This window comes from Candoia aspera, chromosome 1 (assembly GCF_035149785.1).
Source record: "Candoia aspera isolate rCanAsp1 chromosome 1, rCanAsp1.hap2, whole genome shotgun sequence".
NCBI classification, from domain to species: domain Eukaryota; kingdom Metazoa; phylum Chordata; class Lepidosauria; order Squamata; family Boidae; genus Candoia; species Candoia aspera.
Window position 1 is genome coordinate 202,375,294 of NC_086153.1, and position 21,770 is coordinate 202,397,063.

The 21,770-nt window shown below is 40.7% G+C and overlaps 1 protein-coding gene across 2 annotated transcripts in view; it reads right to left on the bottom strand.

The window, feature by feature from the left end:
- GALNT13 (polypeptide N-acetylgalactosaminyltransferase 13) overlaps nt 1–21,770 on the bottom strand; it is a 199,108-nt gene that overhangs the window by 67,038 nt on the left and 110,300 nt on the right. For both annotated transcript variants that reach the window (XM_063318363.1, XM_063318364.1), the window contains exons 5-6: nt 20,966–21,173; nt 17,872–18,042 (exon numbers count right to left, since the gene is read on the bottom strand). In XM_063318363.1, coding sequence (XP_063174433.1) covers nt 17,872–18,042; nt 20,966–21,173 — 379 coding nt within the window. The remainder of the gene's footprint in view (nt 1–17,871; nt 18,043–20,965; nt 21,174–21,770) is intronic.

A 21,770-nucleotide genomic window follows, 5' to 3' on the forward strand; every position in this document is an offset into this window, starting at 1 on the left:
GGGACTTGTCCAGGCAGTTGCCAGGAGTCAATACTGACTCTAAGTCAGCCCCCCCCCCCGCAAAAAAAGCTACAAGAAACACTTAAACAAAATATCCAGACCTAAATGTGACAAATTCCCTTGTAGACAGAGAGGTGGGGAGCAGACTCATGAGTAACAGCAAGCAAACACTGGACTCCAAAGATGTAGAAAACCAGCTGCAATTTATTTTTCCCAGACCCTTAAGCATTCAGGGGTTGAAAACAAACAAAGTCTCTTTGGAGTGTCAGCAGCCCAATCCAAGAACTCAAAAATCAATCAATCAATCAATCAATCAATCAATCAAACCAAGGGAGAAAACTGGGACAGGCAAGAGCAGTTTGAGCCTTGTTATCCTCCTTCACACCAGCAGATTCAATGGATGTCCCAGCCTCAACAATAGGCAAACAGGCAATCCCTACTTGGGAAGACTCTAGCCCCTTCCTTTCCCGACATAAGGAATTCCAATAGTGGAACCAGCTCTATTTAGTCCTGACAAATCAGACGGGTTCCAACCAGGCAGTATACACTGGTGGTGGAGTCTGTTTATACAGGTCTTGATATGGGTAATTTCCAGTGCTTCCTCTCCAGGCTTCTCTTTTAGATCATCCTCCAGTATCTGCCATCTGCCATCACCTTCTTCTCCAGCCCCCACCACTGCTCTTTCTCGACTGAGTAGCCTGAGTCCATAGGCACTTCCAGCCAGGAGCTGCGGCTACTTATGAGGAGGCTGGGGTTTTCCCTTCACTGCACTAAAATTGATAGAAGATGGCTATCTTATTACATGAAACAGAAGTAAGATAGCTAGAAAGAATCATTAAATAAAGACAAGAAAAGAGCCTTCGCATAAAATATAACTTCAAATTTTGCTGATACTAATGGCTAATGATTTTTTTTTTTTAAAAAGGAAACAACCCTATGGCTGTTAGGACAAAACTTCCTCAGGAATTGATTGACTGACTGATTGACTGATTTACAGGGTTTATACGGCCATTTATCTCTCATAATGATTCTAGGTACTCACAATCCATAAAAACATAGCTAAAACCAAAAGTACCCTCCCCACAGGCACCACACCAAACAGCCTCCCAGCTCAACCCCCACCCTCATCCAATGCTTGGGGGAAGAGCCAGGTCTTCATAGCCCTCCAGAAGGCTAAGAGGGTAGGGAACCCGCAGATCTCAGATGGGAAGCTGTTCCAAAGGGCTGGGGAATTCAAGTGCACTTAATATAGCAGCCTAAGAATCGAAAATGGAGGAGGAGGAGGAGGAGGGGAAAACTGAGTCAAAGCAAAGTGCTGACTGAAATGAAAGAACATAAGCACTTTTGGGATAACAATACTTGAAAAAGAACCCAGCGACAGATCATTAATTTAGAGAACATGGACCAAGTGATGGGACTGAATAGGGCAAGAGCATTACTTTCCTAGAAAAAAGCTCAAAAATGCTTTGAATCCATTAGATCCCATGCTACATAATTTTATCTAAGACCATTTATGGCCCCAAGGATCAGAAACAGAATAGTGGTAAAAGGATCTGAGGATTGGGGAAAACTCATATTCAGGTTTTTTGCATCACTAGTAACTCATCAATTTTAATGAATATTAAATTTATACAATGCAGGCTTAAGACCTTTGGGCAGTAGGCGAGATAGGAATATTCTGAATAAATTGTATTTCATTTCATTTAAACAATTATTGGCATAGCATAATATGCCTCAAGAGTTTTAAAATAAAATTGAACTTGACAACCAAACTTATTCATTAAGGAAATAAAATTGGATGCATGAACCAGTCCTAAAATGTCATTGTTATTGTCATTACAGTACTACAAATGGCTAAATGGCTTAGGAAATAAAATCATTTCAACTTTTTCTTTTATGTTTTCAAGGCTCAACAGATCAGTAAATATTATGACAAAACTCACATTGGCAGCAGTTTGTGTCATATGACAAGAGATATAGCATGTATTGTCAATTAAATCAACTAAAATAATACTTTTAATACCTATGAGAAGACATTTTTAATATCTCAAATGTGAATGAACGCATATCTCTAAAGGCATTTTGTACCAGCAATTCAATGCAAGATGCTATGCATCTAGTTTGCTCCTTGAGTGACATAAGATTCTATTTTGTCCCTTGCGTTTTTAGCAGAAGATGAAGTTATTGAGAAGTTCTTGTTAAAAATATACACGTGACTTATAATTCTCTTTACTGTTTTCACCTATGAATCTAATAAAGGCTGTGGAAGGGATTGAATAGTTCTTCATGAAACAACCAACTTTTTCTTTCATAGAAAGAATGAAATGAAAATACTTTGAGTTTATCTGGTTCTCTTGACATGAGATCTCTGCTTTGTTTTGTTTTTTCCTTTTACAGGAAGCGTTCCCTCTCTCTGATCAATAGTTACACGGCATAGGCCATTAAAGCTTAGGAACAGAGTGGTTTTCTTTTGGTACATGATGAACTGCCATAACCCAGTCAAGTAGATTAAATAGTTGTTTTGCCACTAGCCATATTAGCTGCATTTGTCCAAAGTATGAGATGAGTTGAAGCTTCTGCTGGTGCCTCAACTTCATGAGATACTGGACAGGGAAGGGCTGAACCCTGAAAGCTCTGCTTTTCTATCATGGGGCCAATTCTCTGGAAGACCCTCCCCCTAGTTAGTGCCCCTCCCAGACCCTCCCCTTGGTGATTAGTGTAGACCAAGATTTTCTGGAGAGCTCTTGGGGAAAAATTATCATCAGTAGAAATGCACAGCCTGAAGGTTTGGAAGAATTCAAATTTGCCTAAACTATTTTAATTTACTGTGCACTGCAATTATTATTTTGGCTTTTGATTTTTTTTAAATGAAAGCTGGGGCTGCGTGTTGTTATTTGGGGTTGTGGGTTAGTTATGTACCATGGAGATATTATTGTAATTTATATTGTAATTATATTTACAACAAATGTAATAAATGGTGCATACAAATGGAATAAATAGATAATAATTTTGTTGCAACCATTTTTTTAAAGGCCAAAGGAGGCAAAGATGGGTCCATGGAATTACCTTAATTTTCAAGCAAGTTTTGAACTCTTCCCCAAGAATATATGTCTCAAGACAAAAGTAAACTGGAGATTTTTCAGCACAGCTATAAGCCTTGGAGTAGAAATATATGTGCCACCAGGTATCTTGATTCTGGTCAGTGCTAACAGAATCACCTCAAATTGCATGAACAGACCAAAATGCATACCTGGAAATCAGCACTGGTACCCTTGGTCTGACACAGTGTAAATGCTCTGAAATCTGCCTTTTCTATGTACACGAAGGTGCATGATATGGATACATAAAATAGCAGAGTCTGAACATTTGGGAGAATTCAGACCAGCCTAAGCTACTGCTTCAGGCATGCTCTTCTTAAGGTGAGCACTGCAACCAAAATGGATGAGAATTATTTGAAATATGTACTATAATGGAATTACTATGTAACAGATGGGCCAAAGAGATTAAGTAAGGTTTATTATTATATGGTAGAGCTATCAGGAAAAATGACACAGCTATGTTGGCTCTGTGGCATCCTTAAACAAACTCCTAAAACTCACTGTGGGGTCCATATGGGTGAAATACAGGATCCTGTTAGGGATGGACTTTTTTAACCACATACATCTATTGGACTTAGGCACAGGGAGGAAAGGAATTGCTTATAGAGCTGTGGTCAGAGGAGAGCGAATAGTTCTTGGGCCTTCTTGTCTCATTTGGGAATGATTCAGCCTAAATTAAGGCAGTCAAAGCTTTTTGGTATCTTAAGCAGAAAGATCCCCCACAGTGTCAAGATTCTTTTATGAAAGCTAATTCCAGCTTTACCCCTAAATCTAATCACGTATGCCTCTTCTGGTTATTTCAAAGATAGTTGCAAATCTGTCCGGCATTCATTTGCCATCAAAATAAATTATTTTGCTTGCCTGAAAAAGTATTCTGCAGCTTTGCTTTTCGTTATAACCATTGTGATCTCAAAAAGACCAAACAGGATTAAAAATCATAAAATTGCATCATCATTTTGAAAACAAAAATACATCAACATTTTTTGTATCTTTAAATCAGGACATTTTAAGTAACTTTAAATCAGGATTTCATTCTTAGTATTCTAACTTTTAGTATTCTACACACTCCCTAAAAAGCATGTTCAAGATTTTTCTCTCTAAACAAAGGTTTTTGTATTCAGGCATTATCCTAGTTTACTTAACATATTCTCTATGCCCATCATTTTGTTCTATGCTCTTTCAGGAAAAAATACAGATCATAATCCACAAGGACCTTGCTCCAGAAAAGATTTCACGCTTTCATAAGAACATTCAAAATGAATTGATTTGACTATTAAAGATTTTAAGGTAACAAAAACTAAAACTAGGAAAAAATTGATGTTTCATTGTGATAAACAGTATAACACTGAAATTTATTTGAAACAGAATTTGCTCTAAAGTGTTTCTTAATATTTGTTTGTAACAGTAAGGTATTACTATGTTTAAAATAATCCAAAAGTTCTTTTCATTGCAGTAATGATAAAGGAGGTAGCTGTAAAGCTCTAGGAGTAAATTATTTTTGTTTTCTGCTGTAATTACCATAAATAACAATCACCTGCAGGTTTTAACAACAGTCACTAAATTAATTAACCTTTGCCATAAATCCTATCAACTCCAGCAAAGGCTGGTATCTCTACCATTCAGTTCCCTGATAATTTTGCAACAGTGTATAGCTGTTATTCCTTTAAAAAAAAGTCATTTAATTTTTGTTCTTTGAGAAAATGAATTCTACTGTCTCTATAAATGCCATGCAGAATGAAAAATGTGCTAGTTAGACCTGATCATTTCTATTTTTTTTTAATTCTAAGTTAGAACTATATAAAATGTATTACTGAATATGCAAAATAGATAGACAGACAATGCAAGTATTACAAATAGCTGGCTCAGCAGGGCAAATAACTGTGTGATTGGCATGTTCAAATGAACAGTGTATAACAGGAGTGGGAAGAAAATTACACAAAATTGTGCCTCCTCTGAATGATTTTTTCCAATATATATGTGTGTGATTTCTCAATGACAGAGGCAGCAGCCCAACATTCAGTGACCTGTCTCTTTGAACAAGCCAGTGTTCTAAACACATGAGTAGCAGTTACTTATAAAGATAAATCACCTGTAGCATGTCAGCACTGTCTCCGATTTCTGGAAGCATCAAAACTATTAAAGTATTTCTAGAAACCTACAATTCAATAATTCCTCCTACAAATATGGCGGGCAGTAAGAGAAAGTTGCACGAAATAAAATGGTGCCTGAACAAGGATAGCCCTGCCCCTTCTGGTTGCAATTAATGCTGGCAACATTGACTTTTGTTTAAAGGAATTTATTTATTGATAAATCATTTGCTGTTGAGTATAAGCTTCTTGGTAACTCATTATTACTAGGTTTAAACAAGGCAGTTAGCAAAACCTTGTTACTTTTAAGTACAAATGCCACAAAATACTAGAGAAATCCACTGTCATGTTCATCGTTTCAATGTTAACCGTACATCGTAACGTTTCGCATGTCATTTGGCTGATGCGTGTTTCGGTTGGGAGGGGAGGAGGATTCTGTCTCCTGGGATGTTATCTGTATTCAGCTGGATTGGAATGTGTTTGGGTTATTTCGTGTGTTCAAGGTTTTCTTCCCAGGACATCAGCAGAAATTGTTACCAGCACCTGCGGTGGGGAATTTGAAATGGTTTGGGCAAGGGGAGGGATTACGTTCACACCGAGGGTTTTTAGTTTGTATTTGGTGTGCTTTTGCTCATTCTCAGCTTTCTCTGTATTTGCATACTATTCTTTAATAAATCAGATATCATTAAGTCCCTACTTGTGAGTCTGGTTCTGTTAGGGTAGGCAATCATTACATAAAGCTGAGAAACTTAAAAGTTTACCGTTAGCCCCTTTCCAGATTTATCTTGTGAGGGAGTAGTGCTAGCGATGACCGAACCAAAACCCCAAACCGGGGAAAGTGAGGACATGAGCGATGGGGAACCCGACTCCACGGTGAGGAGAACGGAGAGGGTCCCTACTCGGGAACTATCTGAGGTTCAGGAGATTTCGTGTTCCCACCTGGAGGAAGAGGAGGTTGGAGGAAAAGGAGCCCCTGAACCTACCAGAGAGTCGCCTGGCGAGCTGATCACTTGGGATGAAGCACAGGGACCCCTACCAGGGACGTCTAAGACGTCCTGGAAGCAGCGGTACTCGATGTCCCCAGTCGTTGTGAGGCACGACGGGGGAAGGAAAGAGGATTCCCAAACCCCTGAAAGGATAAGACTATTGGAGGCCAAATTTGAGTCGATGGAATATATGCTAAAGAAACTGTCAATGGACTGGGGGCCCCGGGAGAGGAGGAGAGGAGAATCAAGCACCAGGTATTCGTCCCCTTCTCCCCCTCCCCGCTCGATAGAAAGAGGCAGGAGATGGCACAGGGCTGAGCCAAAATCTCACAGCACCAGGTATTAGTCCCCTTCTTCCCCTCCTCGATCAGTGGAAAGAGGCAGGGGATGGCACAGGGCTGAGCCAAAATCTCACAGAGTGAGAATTTCCCGGTCCCCTCCTCGAGAGTGGAGATCCCCAGTATCCAAAAGAAAGACCGACCGCCCAGATGTGGCGAGGGGCCCGCCTGGAGCGGGGTTTAAAGACTTTGCAGTCAAATTTGATGGGGATCCAACTAAGTTGTCATTTTTTCTTACCAATGCAAGGAGTTATATGGACGAATTTGGACCGTATTTCTGTTCCGAAAGGGCCAAGATAAATGCCATTGCCACCAAACTAAAGGGGCGGGCTGCTGACTGGTTTGTCCAGTTAAACGAGGCGGACGGTCCTGAGCTTGAGGATTTCGAAGAATTCCTGTGGGCCTTAAAGCTACACTTTGTAGACCCATTAGTCAAAGAAAGGGTGAAGAGGGCTTTAAAAGAACTCAGCCAGGGGCAAAGATCCATAGCAGACTACGCTTTGGAATTTAAGTCATTGGCTGGGAAGGTTGAGGACTTGTCCCAGGCTACCTTAATAGAGCTATTTAAGGACGGTCTGAACATGGAGATCCTGTGGTGGTCGTTGGGCAGAGACGACCCAGATACCTTGTATGAATGGATACAGTTGGCAGGGAAGGCTGAACATGCCCATGAGACTTTCGCACACAGTAGGAGGGCGTTGAGACACGCGGCACTCAGCAAGGGATCCCGATCCACTGCCACGACTGGGAAACCCGGGCAACGTGCCTGGGAGGAGGAGAGGGAGCACCGTTATGCCAAAGGGCAGTGCCTCCGGTGCGGGAAAGAGGGCCACAGGGCGGCTGCTTGCCCAAAACCCAGGACAGAAGATCGGTCGGGAAAAGCGATGGGCAAATCACCCTCACTGCCCAGGAAAATGAAGGCAGCCAAGGCGGAAACCGAAGTGGAGGAGGTTCCTTAGTTCGGGGGAGAGGAGGAAAATGATCTAAAAGAGGTGGCAGGAAACGCCAGCCACCTGCTCTGAAAAGTGCCTGTGGGCAGGTGGTGGATGATGGGTGCGAAGATGTTTTGGTGAGTGCAAATTGCCCCACGCTGAATGTGAAAGTGAAGTTAGGCTCCCGCACTAAGACCGTTGAGGTTTGGGCGTTAATTGACTCGGGGTGTTCGTGATGCTTAATGCACCCTGACGTGGTGGCTGCTTTGGACTTACCCAGCTTCCCACTGCAGCGGCCCATGATTTTCACCCAGCTGGATGGTTCAACTGCGGGAGGGAGACCAGTGACTCATTTCACAGGAATGGTGGTGTTGCAATTGGGCAGCCACCGTGAGGGGTTACAGTTTGTGGTAGCACCTGTGGGTCATCCCCTCGTCATCTTGGGGATTCCCTGGCTGGTCCAACAAAACCCCTATATAAATTGGGAACACAGGACTTTGACTTTTTCCAATGGCTTTTACCAAGCCCCTGCAGCGGAACGAGTACCGTGTGCTGCAGTGGGGAGGGCTGCGGCAGCAACCCCGCATTTCAATGTGACACCACTGGAGGGCTTGCCGGAGAAATACCAGGACTTTGCGGATGTGTTTGATGAGATGGAAGCAGACCAACTCCCGCCCCATCAAAAAACTGACTGTGCGATAGAGTTGGTCCCCAACACTCAACTGCCCAAGCCGAAGATTTACACCATGACTCAGAAGGAGCTTGCGGCGTTGAGGGATTTTGTGGATAAAAACTTGGCTAGGGGATTTATCGAACCAGCAAATTCGCTGGTTGGCGCCCCCGTACTGTTCCGGGGTAAGAAGGATGGGACACTGAGACTCTGTACTGATTACCGCAGGTTAAATGCAGTCTCCATATCAAACAAGTATCCTTTGCCATTAATAAAAGACATGTTAGCACATCTGGCAAAGGGGAAAATCTTTTCCAAGCTGGATTTGAGGGAAGCCTATTTCCGCATCCGCATACGGGAGGGGGATGAATGGAAAACTGCTTTCAATTGTCCACTGGGTTCTTTCCAGTATAAGGTCTTACCTTTTGGGTTGGCGGGGGCACCGGGGTGTTTATGCAATTAATCAATGAAGTTTTACATGAACATTTGTTTAAAGGTGTACTGGTGTATTTAGATGATGTTTTGATTTATACTGAAACTGAAGAGGAGCACGAACGCCTGGTGAGACAGGTGCTTAGCAAATTGAGAAATGCTGAACTGTTTGCCAAACTTTCTAAGTGTGAATTTCGTTAAGACTCAGCTTGACTACCTGGGGTATAGGATCTCTGACAAGGGCATTGAGATGGACCCTGGGAAAATTCAGGCCATTTTGGGGTGGGAGCGCCCACACACTCGGAGGCAACTCCAAATTTTCCTTGGATTTAGCAATTATTATCGCCAGTTCATCCAAGGGTTCGCTGAGATTGCATTGCCCTTAACCGACTTATTATGTACCAAGGGGTTGGGGGACACGCACAAAGTAAAGAACCCGGGGGCACTGCTGAATTGGACAACTGACTGCCAGGTGGCTTTCGACAAACTCAAAAGCCTGTTCACTGCTGAACCAATTTTGCAGCACCCTGATCCCACTAGACCATTTGTAGTTCAGGTAGATGCTTCTGATTTTTCAATTGGGGTGCTTTTACTGCAAACAGATGCTGACAATCACTTGAAGCCTTGTGCTTATTTGTCTCGGAAATTTTCCGAAACGGAACGGAGGTGGCATGTCTGGGAAAAGGAGGCTTTTGCAGTCAAGGCTGCTTTGGAAGCATGGCGGCACCTCCTAGAAGGGGCTAAATGCCCTTTTGAAGTTTGGACTGACCATAAGAATTTAGAAGCACTCCGCACACCTTGCAGACTCAGTCCTAAGCAGATTCGCTGGGCTCAGTTTTTTAGTCGCTTTGATTTTCAATTGATATTTATTCCGGGCAGGAAAAACTTCCTAGCTGATGCACTTTCTCGCCTACCCTAAGATTCGGTCCAAGCCCCTGAAATCGTGGGCACAGTGTGGACGGAGCCCCAACTGGGGTTGCAGGCTGTCACACGCAGCCAAACCCGTGCGCAACTGCCTCCAGCTTCAGTTTCACCAGCTGGGAGGAGGACGCCAGTTCCCTCTCAATTGCAACAACAGTTCCTCCAGGAACTGAAATCCGATACTTGGTTGCAGGAGAATAGAGACAATGTTACTTTTGACAATGGGTTAGCTTGGAAGCAAAACCGCCTCTATGTGCCTGACAACTTGCGAACGGAAATTTTAACCAGGTCTCATGATGATAAAGTGGCTGGTCATTTTGGATTTGTAAAAACGTTGCACCTGGTACGGCGCCAGTTTTGGTGGCCCACCTTGAGACGTGATGTAAAAGATTATGTTGCTTCTTGCCCTGTCTGTGCCATGCCAAAACGGAAGGGGGGTAAGCTGCAGGGGCTTTTACAGCCAGTTGCAAGCCCATCCCATCCATGGGAGGAGGTTTCTATGGATTTTATTGTGGACCTACCTCCTAGTCAGAAAAAGACTGTGATTTGGGTCGTCAAGGATTATTTTTCCAAACAAGCCCATTTCATTCCATGTGCTTCTATTCCTTCCGCCCCACAATTGGCATGCCTTTTCCTAATACACATCTACCGGATTCACAGTAGCCCCTCCCGCTTGGTCACGGACTGCGGGACACAGTTTACTTCCACCTTTTGGAAATCATTTTTGAAACTGGTTGGCACTAAACAGGCATTGTCCACTGCTTCGCATCCGGAGACTGACAGATCTACAGAGGTTTTAAATTCGACCCTTGAACAATTTTTAAGGTCGTTTGTCAACTATCAGCAAGATAATTGGGTTGATCTGCTACCTTTTGCTGAGGTGGCTTACAACAATGCTGTCCATCAGAGCACGGGGCACACCCTTTTTCGGGTGGTTTCTGGGCGAGATTTTGTACCCATTCCTGAGTTGCCACAACCTTCTACACAGCCCTGTTCCGCTTCTGATTGGGCTGCTCAGCTGGCTGATTCATGGCCGGTGATTCAGCAGGCATTGGCTGATGCCCAGTCTGCTTATAAACTACACGCAGATAAACAGAGAGCCTTCAACCTGATTTTAAGATTGGTGATCAGGTCTTCCTTTCCACCAAGTTTATAAAGTCCCCACAGCCTTCCCAAAAATTGGCTCCTAAGTTTGTGGGTCCTTTTCCCATTGTGGGAGTTGTGAACCCTGTCACATTTAAATTGGACTTGCCTCACGATCTGAAATGTTTGCATCCTGTTTTTCATTGCAGCTTGCTTAAGCCTGTCAGCCACTTGTCCCATTGGCATCCGCAGCCTCCACCTCCTGCTCCGATCATGATTGATGGGCAGCAGCATTTTGAGGTGAAGGAGGTCCTTGATTCTCGCAGGATTCGGGGCACCCTGCAATACCTGATTCGTTGGAAGCACTTCCCCCACTCTGAGTGGGCGTCTGCCCGTGATGTTAATTCTCCTGTTTTAGTTAGACGCTTTCATTTCGCTTATCCTCTGAAACCTGCTCCCTGATGTTTCGCTTATTTTGGGGGGGGCATGTCATGTTCATCATTTCAATGTTAAACGTACATCATAACGTTTCGCATGTCATTTGGCTGATGTGTGTTTCGGTTGGGAGGGGAGGAGGATTCTGTCTCCTGGGATGTTATCTGTATTCAGCTGGATTGGAATGTGCTTGGGTTATTTCGTGTGTTCAAGGTTTTCTTCCCAGGACATCAGCAGAAATTGTTACCAGCACCTGCGGTGGGGAATTTGAAATGGTTTGGGCAAGGGGAGGGATTACGTTCACACCGAGGGTTTTTAGTTTGTATTTGGCGCGCTTTTGCTCATTCTCAGCTTTCTCTGTATTTGCATATTATTCTTTAATAAATCAGATATCATTAAGTCCCTACTTGTGAGTCTGGTTCTGTTAGGGTAGGCAATCATTACATCCACTAGCCCAACAGCCGCATATTTTCTGAAAGGATTTGAAGGGAAGCAAGTGAAGTTAGAGACACATAATTTATTTAAGAGAGAAAAAGAGAAATAAAAATTGCTCAAATTAAGAAAATCTTTGAACAGTGAAATAATAGGTGATGGAATCCCTCAAGACCTGTTACTGAACCCTTGGCTTCAGTCTCTGACTGTGACCTCTCCTACCCCATCTTGTGATATCTCATTCAATCACTTTTTTTCTCTCAACTTCAGATTTCTGTAGCTCTCCCAGAGTCTCATAATTTCTTAAGTAATTGTTTTAAGAATAAAAAGAATCACAACTCTAGGAATTCTGCAGGAGAACCTACTTCCTATTTGATTCCTGGAAGTCCCTCCCCTTCTATTATCTGCATAGCCTTACTTAGCTATTATTATTTCTTTGGTCTAATTTATGTTTGTGAAATCTTAAGACTTTTTTTTAATATGCTGGGACAGGAAGACATTCTACGATCTTCTTTCATCATTTCTGCCAAACAGATGAAAGATAATCCTCTCCAACTCAATTAGCATCTTTACGTGCATATAATTGAGAAACATGATCAATTATTTGAATAGACCCACAGAAACAGTTACCATCACATACATCTAATTAATTCATTATAGCTCATATGAAACACAAGAGTAATTATTTTCCCGTGTGCATTCCATCCATTTTGTAACTTCTTGAATCCTAGCAAATGTAAGTTTGCCAATATTTTTTTAAAAAAGGTAGTGAGAACATACCAATTACATCCCATAATGTTAAAAATCATTAATCATGTCAAGATCATATTAACTTAAGCATTCTTAGATTCTTTAGCTATCTAGCTTTTTTGTATATTTTTATTTTACTGCAATGTGAACTGAAAGTTTGCCTTTTAAATATATGGAATACTGTAGATTCAGCCTTTTAAATTGAAAGCTGATTACCTTGAGGATTGTGTAATCCTGAGAGCTAAACAACCCTGATCCAGACACAGTTGATTGCAGTGTTGCTTACTGGACTTTCCCTGTTTTACCTAAAACCAATGCATTGCAATGCATTATGGCTATTACTTTTCTCTTTCCTCAGGAAGGAAGTTTATTTATTTATTTATTATTCACATTTCTATCACCGCCCATCTCCCCCTAAAAGGGGGACTCTATCTCTAGAAACTTACTAGAAGTTGCTATTTCTAGAAACATACTACATACAGTTGTAATCGAAATTATTCAACCCCCAGTGCAAATCAGGTTGATTGTCAAAATGTACAGACTTTCAGCTGTTTGCAATGAACAAATGAAACAAAAGCAATTGAAATAGTTCAACACAACAAATGCTTCAAGGGGTGTCCCCAAATTAAACTGAAAATGCAACTTATAATGACTTCTCCAGTCTCAAAATTATTCAACCCCCTGAATAGAATCCGTCATAACAGCACACATACAGTATGCAAAACAGGTGTTGTCTCAAGCACACCTGATGCAGCTAATCAAGGGCTTCATCAGTTGCACCAGGTGTGCTTGAGCTGGAACACATGAAATACCTGAACTGGCTAGGGGTTTGTTGAGTGTCACGTTTCACTGTGTGTTAGAAATACAGTATGGCTAAATCAACCTGATTTGCAATGGGGTTGAATAATTTCAATTACAACTATAAGTGTAGCTAATACATAACCTGGGTTATGGGATCCCTTAACTTGGGATCCCACCAGAGTTGAATCTGGCCTCAGCTTACTACAAATACCTTCTACCTATTCCAATGATATGTGATGATACAATGATACACTGAAATAGTTCTCTGTTTTGGGTGCCTGTTCCTTTTTAATTTTTCCATAAATAGTGTTATTATTCAGCACATGGCCTAGAATTTAATAGATTCAGCTTCTTCCATCTAATCTCTAGAGGTTCACATCTGGAGAAATATGTGATACAGGAACTTCATAATCAACCTAATCTCTCTCACGCAATCACTACCTTTCTCTAAAAAAACTTTCAGAGGTTTTCAAATGCAGAAATGGTCAGGAACAGCAAAGGACAGCAAAAGAACATCAAGAAGCCCTATACCTCCTTGATACAATTAGCAACACTCACAGTTGCTTTGAAATAAAGTATATGTGTCAAGGCATCTGGTTAACCATCTTTCATATTATATTTAGTTTGTCACCGGGGGAAAGATGCATTTGATGTTGTGTTTCTAGGGCTGTGCAAAGCATTTAAAAGAGGTGAATCACAAAAGTGTGTATGTGTGAATGAGGCACCTTTTTAAAGCAGTAAGGCAGCCTCTTGCTTTGCAAGGCATACAAAAGTTGTTCTCACTTATCTGTGTGTGCACATACGTATATGCACAGGCAACAATTCTGCTGGAACGACCAGCAAAGCAGAAGCAATGGCAGTGGTGAAATGTGGTTTCTGCACCATCACCAATGTCACAATATAATGTGGCCTTCAGAAAGACTCCGTCCTGTGTTTATTAAAGTGTCACTCTAACTCTTGTTGAAACCACTCCATGCTAAACAATTCAGAAGTCTGTTTAGCTCTACTGTATGAGAGCTTTGCATCATCTTGACTGGGCCAAGTGTGTCAGACACTTCCATGCCATAGTCTTCTCAGGGTTTTGACTGAGTCACCCATCATGGTGTCAATAAATTCCCCAAATTCTGCCAGGACATAGTTGAGCTCCATTAATCTATAGGCTGTGCTATTTTAGTACCTTCCTTCTGCTGCTGCAGAGCTTAAGAGCCCAGTAAGCTTTAAGTCTACTAGGTGGTGGTATACCAATCACAACAGAATTTTAAATGTTCTTCTACACATTATTCTACCCATCACAGTAAATCAGATCAATAGCAAGTACCAGTAAACAAGAGGGGCAACGCTTTCACACTAAGAGGCTTTCTTATGATTCTTACAGATGTGTTATACTAAATCATTCCAATTTTTTGTTAAAAATTTACACTCGTAAGTACAAGATTCCTGTATATTCTTTCCCAGACAGCATAATCAACTACCCAAAAAGTAAATATTGCTGTAAGCTGCTACTGAAATATTAGCAAAAGACCCATTTGGAAAGCTTAAACAAGACTAAACATTCCATTAAATAGTAACATTTAATTTTAATTGAAAAGAAACTAATATGGTCATATGGTACACCCTACTTTGGAAAGATACTGCAAAGGAGTAGCCTTGCTATTATGCTTTTTGTTCTTTTGCTTTTTGCTTTGCAACAAAGATATGAATCTCTATGAAATCTGAAAATCTAACAAACTGTCATGCAAGCTTTTGTGTACTACAGTCCACAGGAATATAGAAAAAGAATATGCTTGATAAAGCCCAAAATGTTGTCAAATTTTAAACTTCATCAACAGAAATACGCTTTCCAACTCAAAAGAAATAATTGTTCCACTTCAGTTTGTGATGGTCAGATTCCCTACTTGCACTGTCCCTGTCAAAGTTCACTGTTGTTTTCAGAGACTTCCAGGTGAGGAACAGCAAGCTAGCATGTCTCCAAGTGAGCAGAGATGACATTACAGTAACAACCGAAGGACCAGAGGGTAGACTGCTCCCACGAAATTTTTCCAGATAAGGAGAGGGCAGGAGATCACCTACTTGTGCTCCAGATGGTTGCTCCTCATGGGAGACCGCAGAACAGTGGATTTGTGTATGGGTAAGGGATGGGTTATGGGAAGAAGAGATACTTGCATGTAATCTTATAGGGGGTGAAGAATCACTAAGTTTGTACTTGTTGAGATGAAGATCAGAATTCATGTCATTAAATATCTCTTTTCTCTTTTTTCTTATTTTTTCCTCTTCCTTTTTTCTTTTCCCCCCTTTCTTGCAATTTCTATTCTCTTTCTTTTTCTTTTTCTTTTGGGTTTAGTTTGCATTGTCTTTTATTATTTTTTTTAATTCAAGAAAAAGTATTTTAAAAAAAGTAGATGATTGCAGCCCATACATGATGGCCTAGCACAATTTAATGCCCCAGAGCCATATGCAACTCCTAGAATCCTCCAAAAGTTGGATGTGATTAAATACATGAAGAATAATTATATTAACTGTATTTAATTAATTTAATTTTAATTAAATGTAAGTGAAATGTTATTTTCCACGCATTTTCTACTTTTCACTAAGTAATACCTCCCATTTCATAACATTTCTTTCTATTGTGGGCAACATCCTTACTAAAGGGTTTCATTTCCAACTCCCATGAGCTTCAGGTTAAAGACTCCTATTAAGTTTGCCCTGCTTTGCCCAAACATATGTTCACCAGTTTTTCTGAAGTACAACTCATCTCAAACCAGCAGTCCATTATTAAATAATTCGGGTCATGGCCCCCAAAATCTGTATCCCTGTAAATGCTATTTAACCTAACTAGCCTTCCACACTCAATATTCTTTTTCCCCTTTCTAATCTTCTTTCATGTAAGAAAACTCTTATTTTTTAGTTTCTTCCTAGATCTTCAAAGTCCAGGGTGATATGAAAACCTGTTGTTTTCTATATCATTTTTCCTCACATGGTTGGTTGGTTGATTTCATTCATACACACACACACACACAAATACACATACTGTGCATGTGTGCATGTATGTATGTATGTATATGTGTGTGTTTGTGTGTGTGTGTGTGTGTGTGTATATATATATATATGAAACTTTATCATAAACATATGGTTACTTTACATTCTTCAAGCTGATATTAAAAAATAATATGGACAGAGAAAAGTGTAACACAGAAACAAAGGAAAAAATGGAATCATTAAAAGATATCTTAAAGGAAAAACTTTCCATAGCTCATTTTTCCCTTCTCTTCCCGTGTCTTTAGCCACTAATCACTACTTAAGTATTTGTCCTTTTCTTGATATATTGGGGATTGTTGCTTATATTTATTTAAATTGCTTCATCTGATTTTTAAATTAATCTTTTAACTATTTTTTCTTATAAATCATATTCCAATGTCTAAACCTGCCTTGCTGTGTGATGTATTGTATGTAAGGGGGCTATTTCTGCTTGAATTTAGTTAAACTTGTATTATGAATATATACAGTCAGTTTTGTCATCCCTGTGTCCTCTCTGATTTTGGTCTCCCATGCTTGTATTGTTGGCAGGGCTTCACTTTTTCAGTGTTGTATCAAATGGGTTGTTTATGATATTTCTATCCTGCTAAAGGGATAATTGTCAGTGGACTTGATACATTTGGGAAGTTGTTCTTTCATAACCCTCATCAGTGCTCTTATGTCATGTTCACTGTTTCAATGTGCACTGTACATCGTAACCTTTCACATGCCACGGTGCTGACGTGCGTTTATGGTGGGAGGGAGCTGCTGTGAAACATTGTGCCAAGCTCTGTATCTGTGGAATGTGTTTGGGTTATGTGGTCTACTCAAGGACTTTTCCCACGGACCATCAGGAGCCGTTAGGAGCACCTGGGATTGTGAGCCTGGGAAGGTTCTACGGGGGGAGGGATCTCGTTTGTACCGAGGGTTTTTTAGTTTGCATTTGGCGCGCTTTTTCCATTCTCAGCTTTCTTTGTGATCCTGCATACTATTCTTTAATAAATCAGATATCTTTATGAACCTGTTCATGAGTCTGATGGTGTTTTAGGATAGGCAATCATTACATCTTAGCAGTTAACACCCTTCAGAGCAGATGGATCTGGTTAACATAGATTTGCTTCACATCCTCATAGTTTCAGTTTCTCTTTGTCTACTTGCAGGATGCAGCTATATCCTCTCTGCCCTTCAGGATCCACCATCCTCCTAGTCCTTAGTTTTTCTTTTTATTTCCCTGCAGGCTCAGAGCCTCCTTCTGAAAGGTCCTGAAAGCAGAATCTGAGTCCTAGCACTACATAATATCTTCTCTGCCTCTTGCTTCTTGTTCTCACTCCCACCCATTGGGTAGGCTCCTTTGTTTGAGTTTCCTCCTTAGTGAGAGTTGCTTTCTCTGTTAGCTCCTGTTGTAACACCTTTGATCTGATTAATGATCATCCTCTCTTACCTGCTGAAGTGTGGCCACATGATGCTCTAATCCTCTGATTTTTTCCTTCAGAGTCCACAAGAAGTAAACATGGCCCAAGTGCTGCAGGTCAGGACTCTAAAATCCTGTCTGTTCATCCTCATTATTTTTGAAGGTACCATCAGTAATAAGCTTTGATTTCTTTTAGATTCCTGCTGAGGCTCTTAGCCTACAAGTATAGTATTGATTTAGAGGGATATTTTGTTAAGGTCTTCCCCTTCAACTCCATTGCCAAACTCCTGCTTGTTCCCCCTATTCATTCACTAATTATTGCCCAACCCACCACAATGAAGTTCACCCTACATTTTCCTGATCTATGTGGTACATGATCCTGTTTAAATAAACCTAAGCCTTATAAATACATACAGACATAGGCACACATATATATACAAAACAATTAATGATCATAAAACATCCTCTGTCTCTACTTCTTACCTCACAGGCAAAGTTCTGTCTCCTTTCCTTCTGTCCATTTCTCTTTGGGGAACAGGGTACCAACGAAAATTAAGTTTCCAATTAAATCCTCCATAAGTCATGTCTGATCCAGCCATATATTCAAATGTGTCATCACTGATTACATCGATAATTGGGCATACAACAATTTTCCTATAAAACAAAAATAAACATGCAAACGTATTTTCCTGGGAAGGAAATCTGTCTGGTCCAAATACACGCATCCAGAGAGGTCAGGCTGTATTCTCAAAATCCCTTTCAAAATCCATTAATAACTTGATTAAATAAAATCAAAATCTGAGAGCATGAAGGGAGGACAACATGAGACTCCCTCTGCTCCCTTTCCTAAACACTGGGCAATTAACATTATATCTAGAGATGTATCCATGCAGCCTTGGCAACTGAAGCTAGGGAAAACTCCAGAGACTGCAGCATCCATTTCCATATACGAACTGTGACCAAGCTAGGAAACACAAACAAACATCTGCTTCCACAAGCATTCTAGTGGATTACGATTACTGTTTTTAAAATCCAGACATATTATTCAAGGCACATTAAGCACATCCATACCTTGTGAAATCCGTAACATGTAAATATGCACAATGCTCTTTGGGTCATGCTTCTTTTCCCCCCTAAAACACAGCATATGCTTTTCCCAAGCATAACCCAAATGGCTGTACTGACCATACAAACTATTAATAAGATGTCGTAGATAGGAAATGGAGCAGCATTTCATCTTATCCATTTTGTAAGAAGCTGTTACTTATTTTGATTTCAATTTCAGCTATATTGACAAAGACAAAAATGGCAATAGTTTTTCACTACCTGAGGTCTATCTGCTAGAAAACAACCAGAAACATATATTTCCAAGAAACCTAATGAAAAGGGAGAAAACAATAAAGGAAATTGAGTATGTAGAACTCAGACCACAAATCTGGAAACAAAGATGACAGATACATCTCCAAATGCAGTTAATGACTAGAACCAGAGAAAAATAAACAAGAGGCTAGACAGCCATCTGTCAACGTGATTTTATTTGAGTGACTCCACAGAACAGGGATTTGGATTCAATAATCTCAGTGGCCCCTTCCAATTCTATGGCTACGAAATTATTGATACTTTAGTGGCATATCCCACGTTTACAGAAAACTCTTTTCAAGTACTGTACATCGCATATTGTCTTTTCATTGCAGTTCCTACGCTCTTTGGAAGCTAGCAGAACTAGGGGCAGGTTAAGATGTGCTCTACATGGGGCTGTCTTTGAAGAATACCAGTAAACTTCAATTGGTCCAGAATGCAGCAGTGCCAGCAGTTACAGTTTGTCTCACTATGCCCACCTTACTGCTTTGCTTCGCGAGCTGCACTGGCTTTCAGCTGCAATTCAGGGTGCTGGTTATTAGCTATAAAGCCCTACATGGCATGGGACCACCTTACTCCCGTGGTTTCTATCCATCCCTTTAGGCTGGGCGGGAGGGGCATGCTCCCATTCCTATCTATTAGGGATTTTCATTTAGTGGGTACCAGGAAGCATGCCTTTTCCTTAGCTGCACCTGTGCCTGGGAACATCATACCACCAAGGCTGGGCCAGCCCTGACTCTGCTCACCTTTTGGAAAGCCTCAAAGACCTGGCTGTTTTCCCAGGCATGGGGACCAGGAGAGTAATTGGGCCCTCAGTATTTCTGAATGCTGATTTGGGGGGCTATTTTGCATTAGGTGGTTGAGAACTTTTTTGAAAAAATACATATTACATTTATATTGTATTTTAATTCTTGTTAGCTGCCCAGAGTCACACTGGTGAGATGGCCAGCCATATAAATAGAAATAAATAAGTAAATGATGGAACCAACTTCCTTATAATGGTCTTGTTATCTGATCAGGCAAAGTTTACTAGCAGCTCTAAGAGTTACTTTTCAGCCTTTGGGCTAAGATTAAAAATAGCATGTGTAGAATCACTCCAATGGATTTTCTTAAAGATTTTAAAGACAGCCATGATGCGTCAGAACACAGGTCTTCTTCTAGCATTCTGTTCCCACCACGATCAACTTGATGCCGGTAAGAAGTCACCAAGCAGGATTTGAATACAACAGCACCCTCCCACTTGTGTTCCCAGCAATTGCCTCTGATATGGCAAGTCATATGTAGATATACTGCTACAGTATATTGCTAGAAGCTATCGATAATCTTATCCTGTGTGTTTTTTTAAAAAAATCTCTTTGAAAACTGCCCATATTTGTAGCCCATACCTTATAGGTATAAATTATGTGAAGTCATGCCTTCTTTTGTCTATCCTTTGATACCTACAGGTTCGATTATTTTGAAACTGTTAACTCTTAGGAGTATGATCTAGTTAGTGAAATCTTAATGGAACGCACGGGTTTATGCAAGTAAATCCACACATCTTTGTGTGCGAATAAAATAGCAGGCAACTGTTGGGGGGAGGAAGGGCCACCTTTTCTTTTGAATGTCTCTGAACAGGTCATAAACATTTCCCATGTGAGATAATAGAAAATCTTCTGAGACGGTATTTGCTCTCTGTATTTTCTATAAATCTTAATATTTATGTCATCTGGGAATATTTTTTTAAATTACTGTGAGCCTTCCTGCTATAATGGATGGCTGAGTTACAGAAAACAAATGCTTAGATATTATTAAATTCTTGCCACACCTTCCCTGTGGAAACTGGAAGCAACACACTCACATTAACAATTCTTTCAGAAATCCTAACTGTTGCAAAATACTCCAGTGAATGAATCCAGAACTTCTCAGTCCAAATCTATATTCTTAAAAATTACGTCACACTGGCCACCAGTGGGTCTTTTAACTCACAGTCAGAGGAAAAATGGACCCGTTGTGCAGGAGGGCACTGTTTTAAAACAATCAGCAAAATATGTGTGCTTCCACCAGCAGACTGGAGCCAAACAGAATATAGCATTCTTCAGATCTTTTATTGAAGCAAGATATTTCAGGTAGTTGAGATACAAACTGCAGGAAAAAAGTAGTTAATAATAAACAGACTCCTAAAGAAATTCTCTTGGCAGAGGCTGTCATAGTAACAGCAACAGTTCTTAATTCTCACCTGTCTTCTTTTATTCTTGCCAGCAAGGGCTCCAGCCAACCTGTGGTGCATTCACAGTGGGCATCCAAGAAAGTGATGACCTGGCCTTTGGAAGCAGCAGCACCTCTTAGCCGAGCTCGAATCAGTCCTGACCGTTGCTCCATCCTAATAATTTTTACCGGCACTTGCAAATTTCTTACGTAATTCTCTAATGGGAGCTTCAGAAAATCTGCCAAATGCCATTAAGAAAGAAAATACAATACAGTACAGGGTTTGTTCAAGCTAAATTTAGAGGCAAAAAACCCCGTAGCATTAATAAGGAATACAGAATAGAATAGAACAGTTAAGCTGCCACACTGCCGACTGCTTTCTCCTTTCCATGAGAAAAGTCAGAAAGGTCAAAAGTTTCTGAATGCAGAGTAAAAAGGGAGACCTTTTGTTGCTTTACAAAATACAAAAAGGGAAAGAACATGGAAAGAAAGGGAAAAATAAGAAAACAAGACCACTGAACTAAACACAACACAACATTCCTTATTTTACAGGCTCTTAAGAATAATCTATATATTGTTGCATGAAAATAAAGCACCGATTGGACAAATAAAGCACCAACTGCACTGTTGTTTTAACTGCATATGTATGTTTAAAAAGATTATCTTGCACCTACACATACCAACACATCCACATTCTCATGTGGTTCATGGGGCAGGCACTCCATGTGGATCCTCAGAGGATGGGAAGATCATGTTATTGCCTACAGAAATGTACTCACTTTAGATGGTGGAATAGAGGGAATTCTATTTCTATTTCTGGATTAGGGACAATCTTG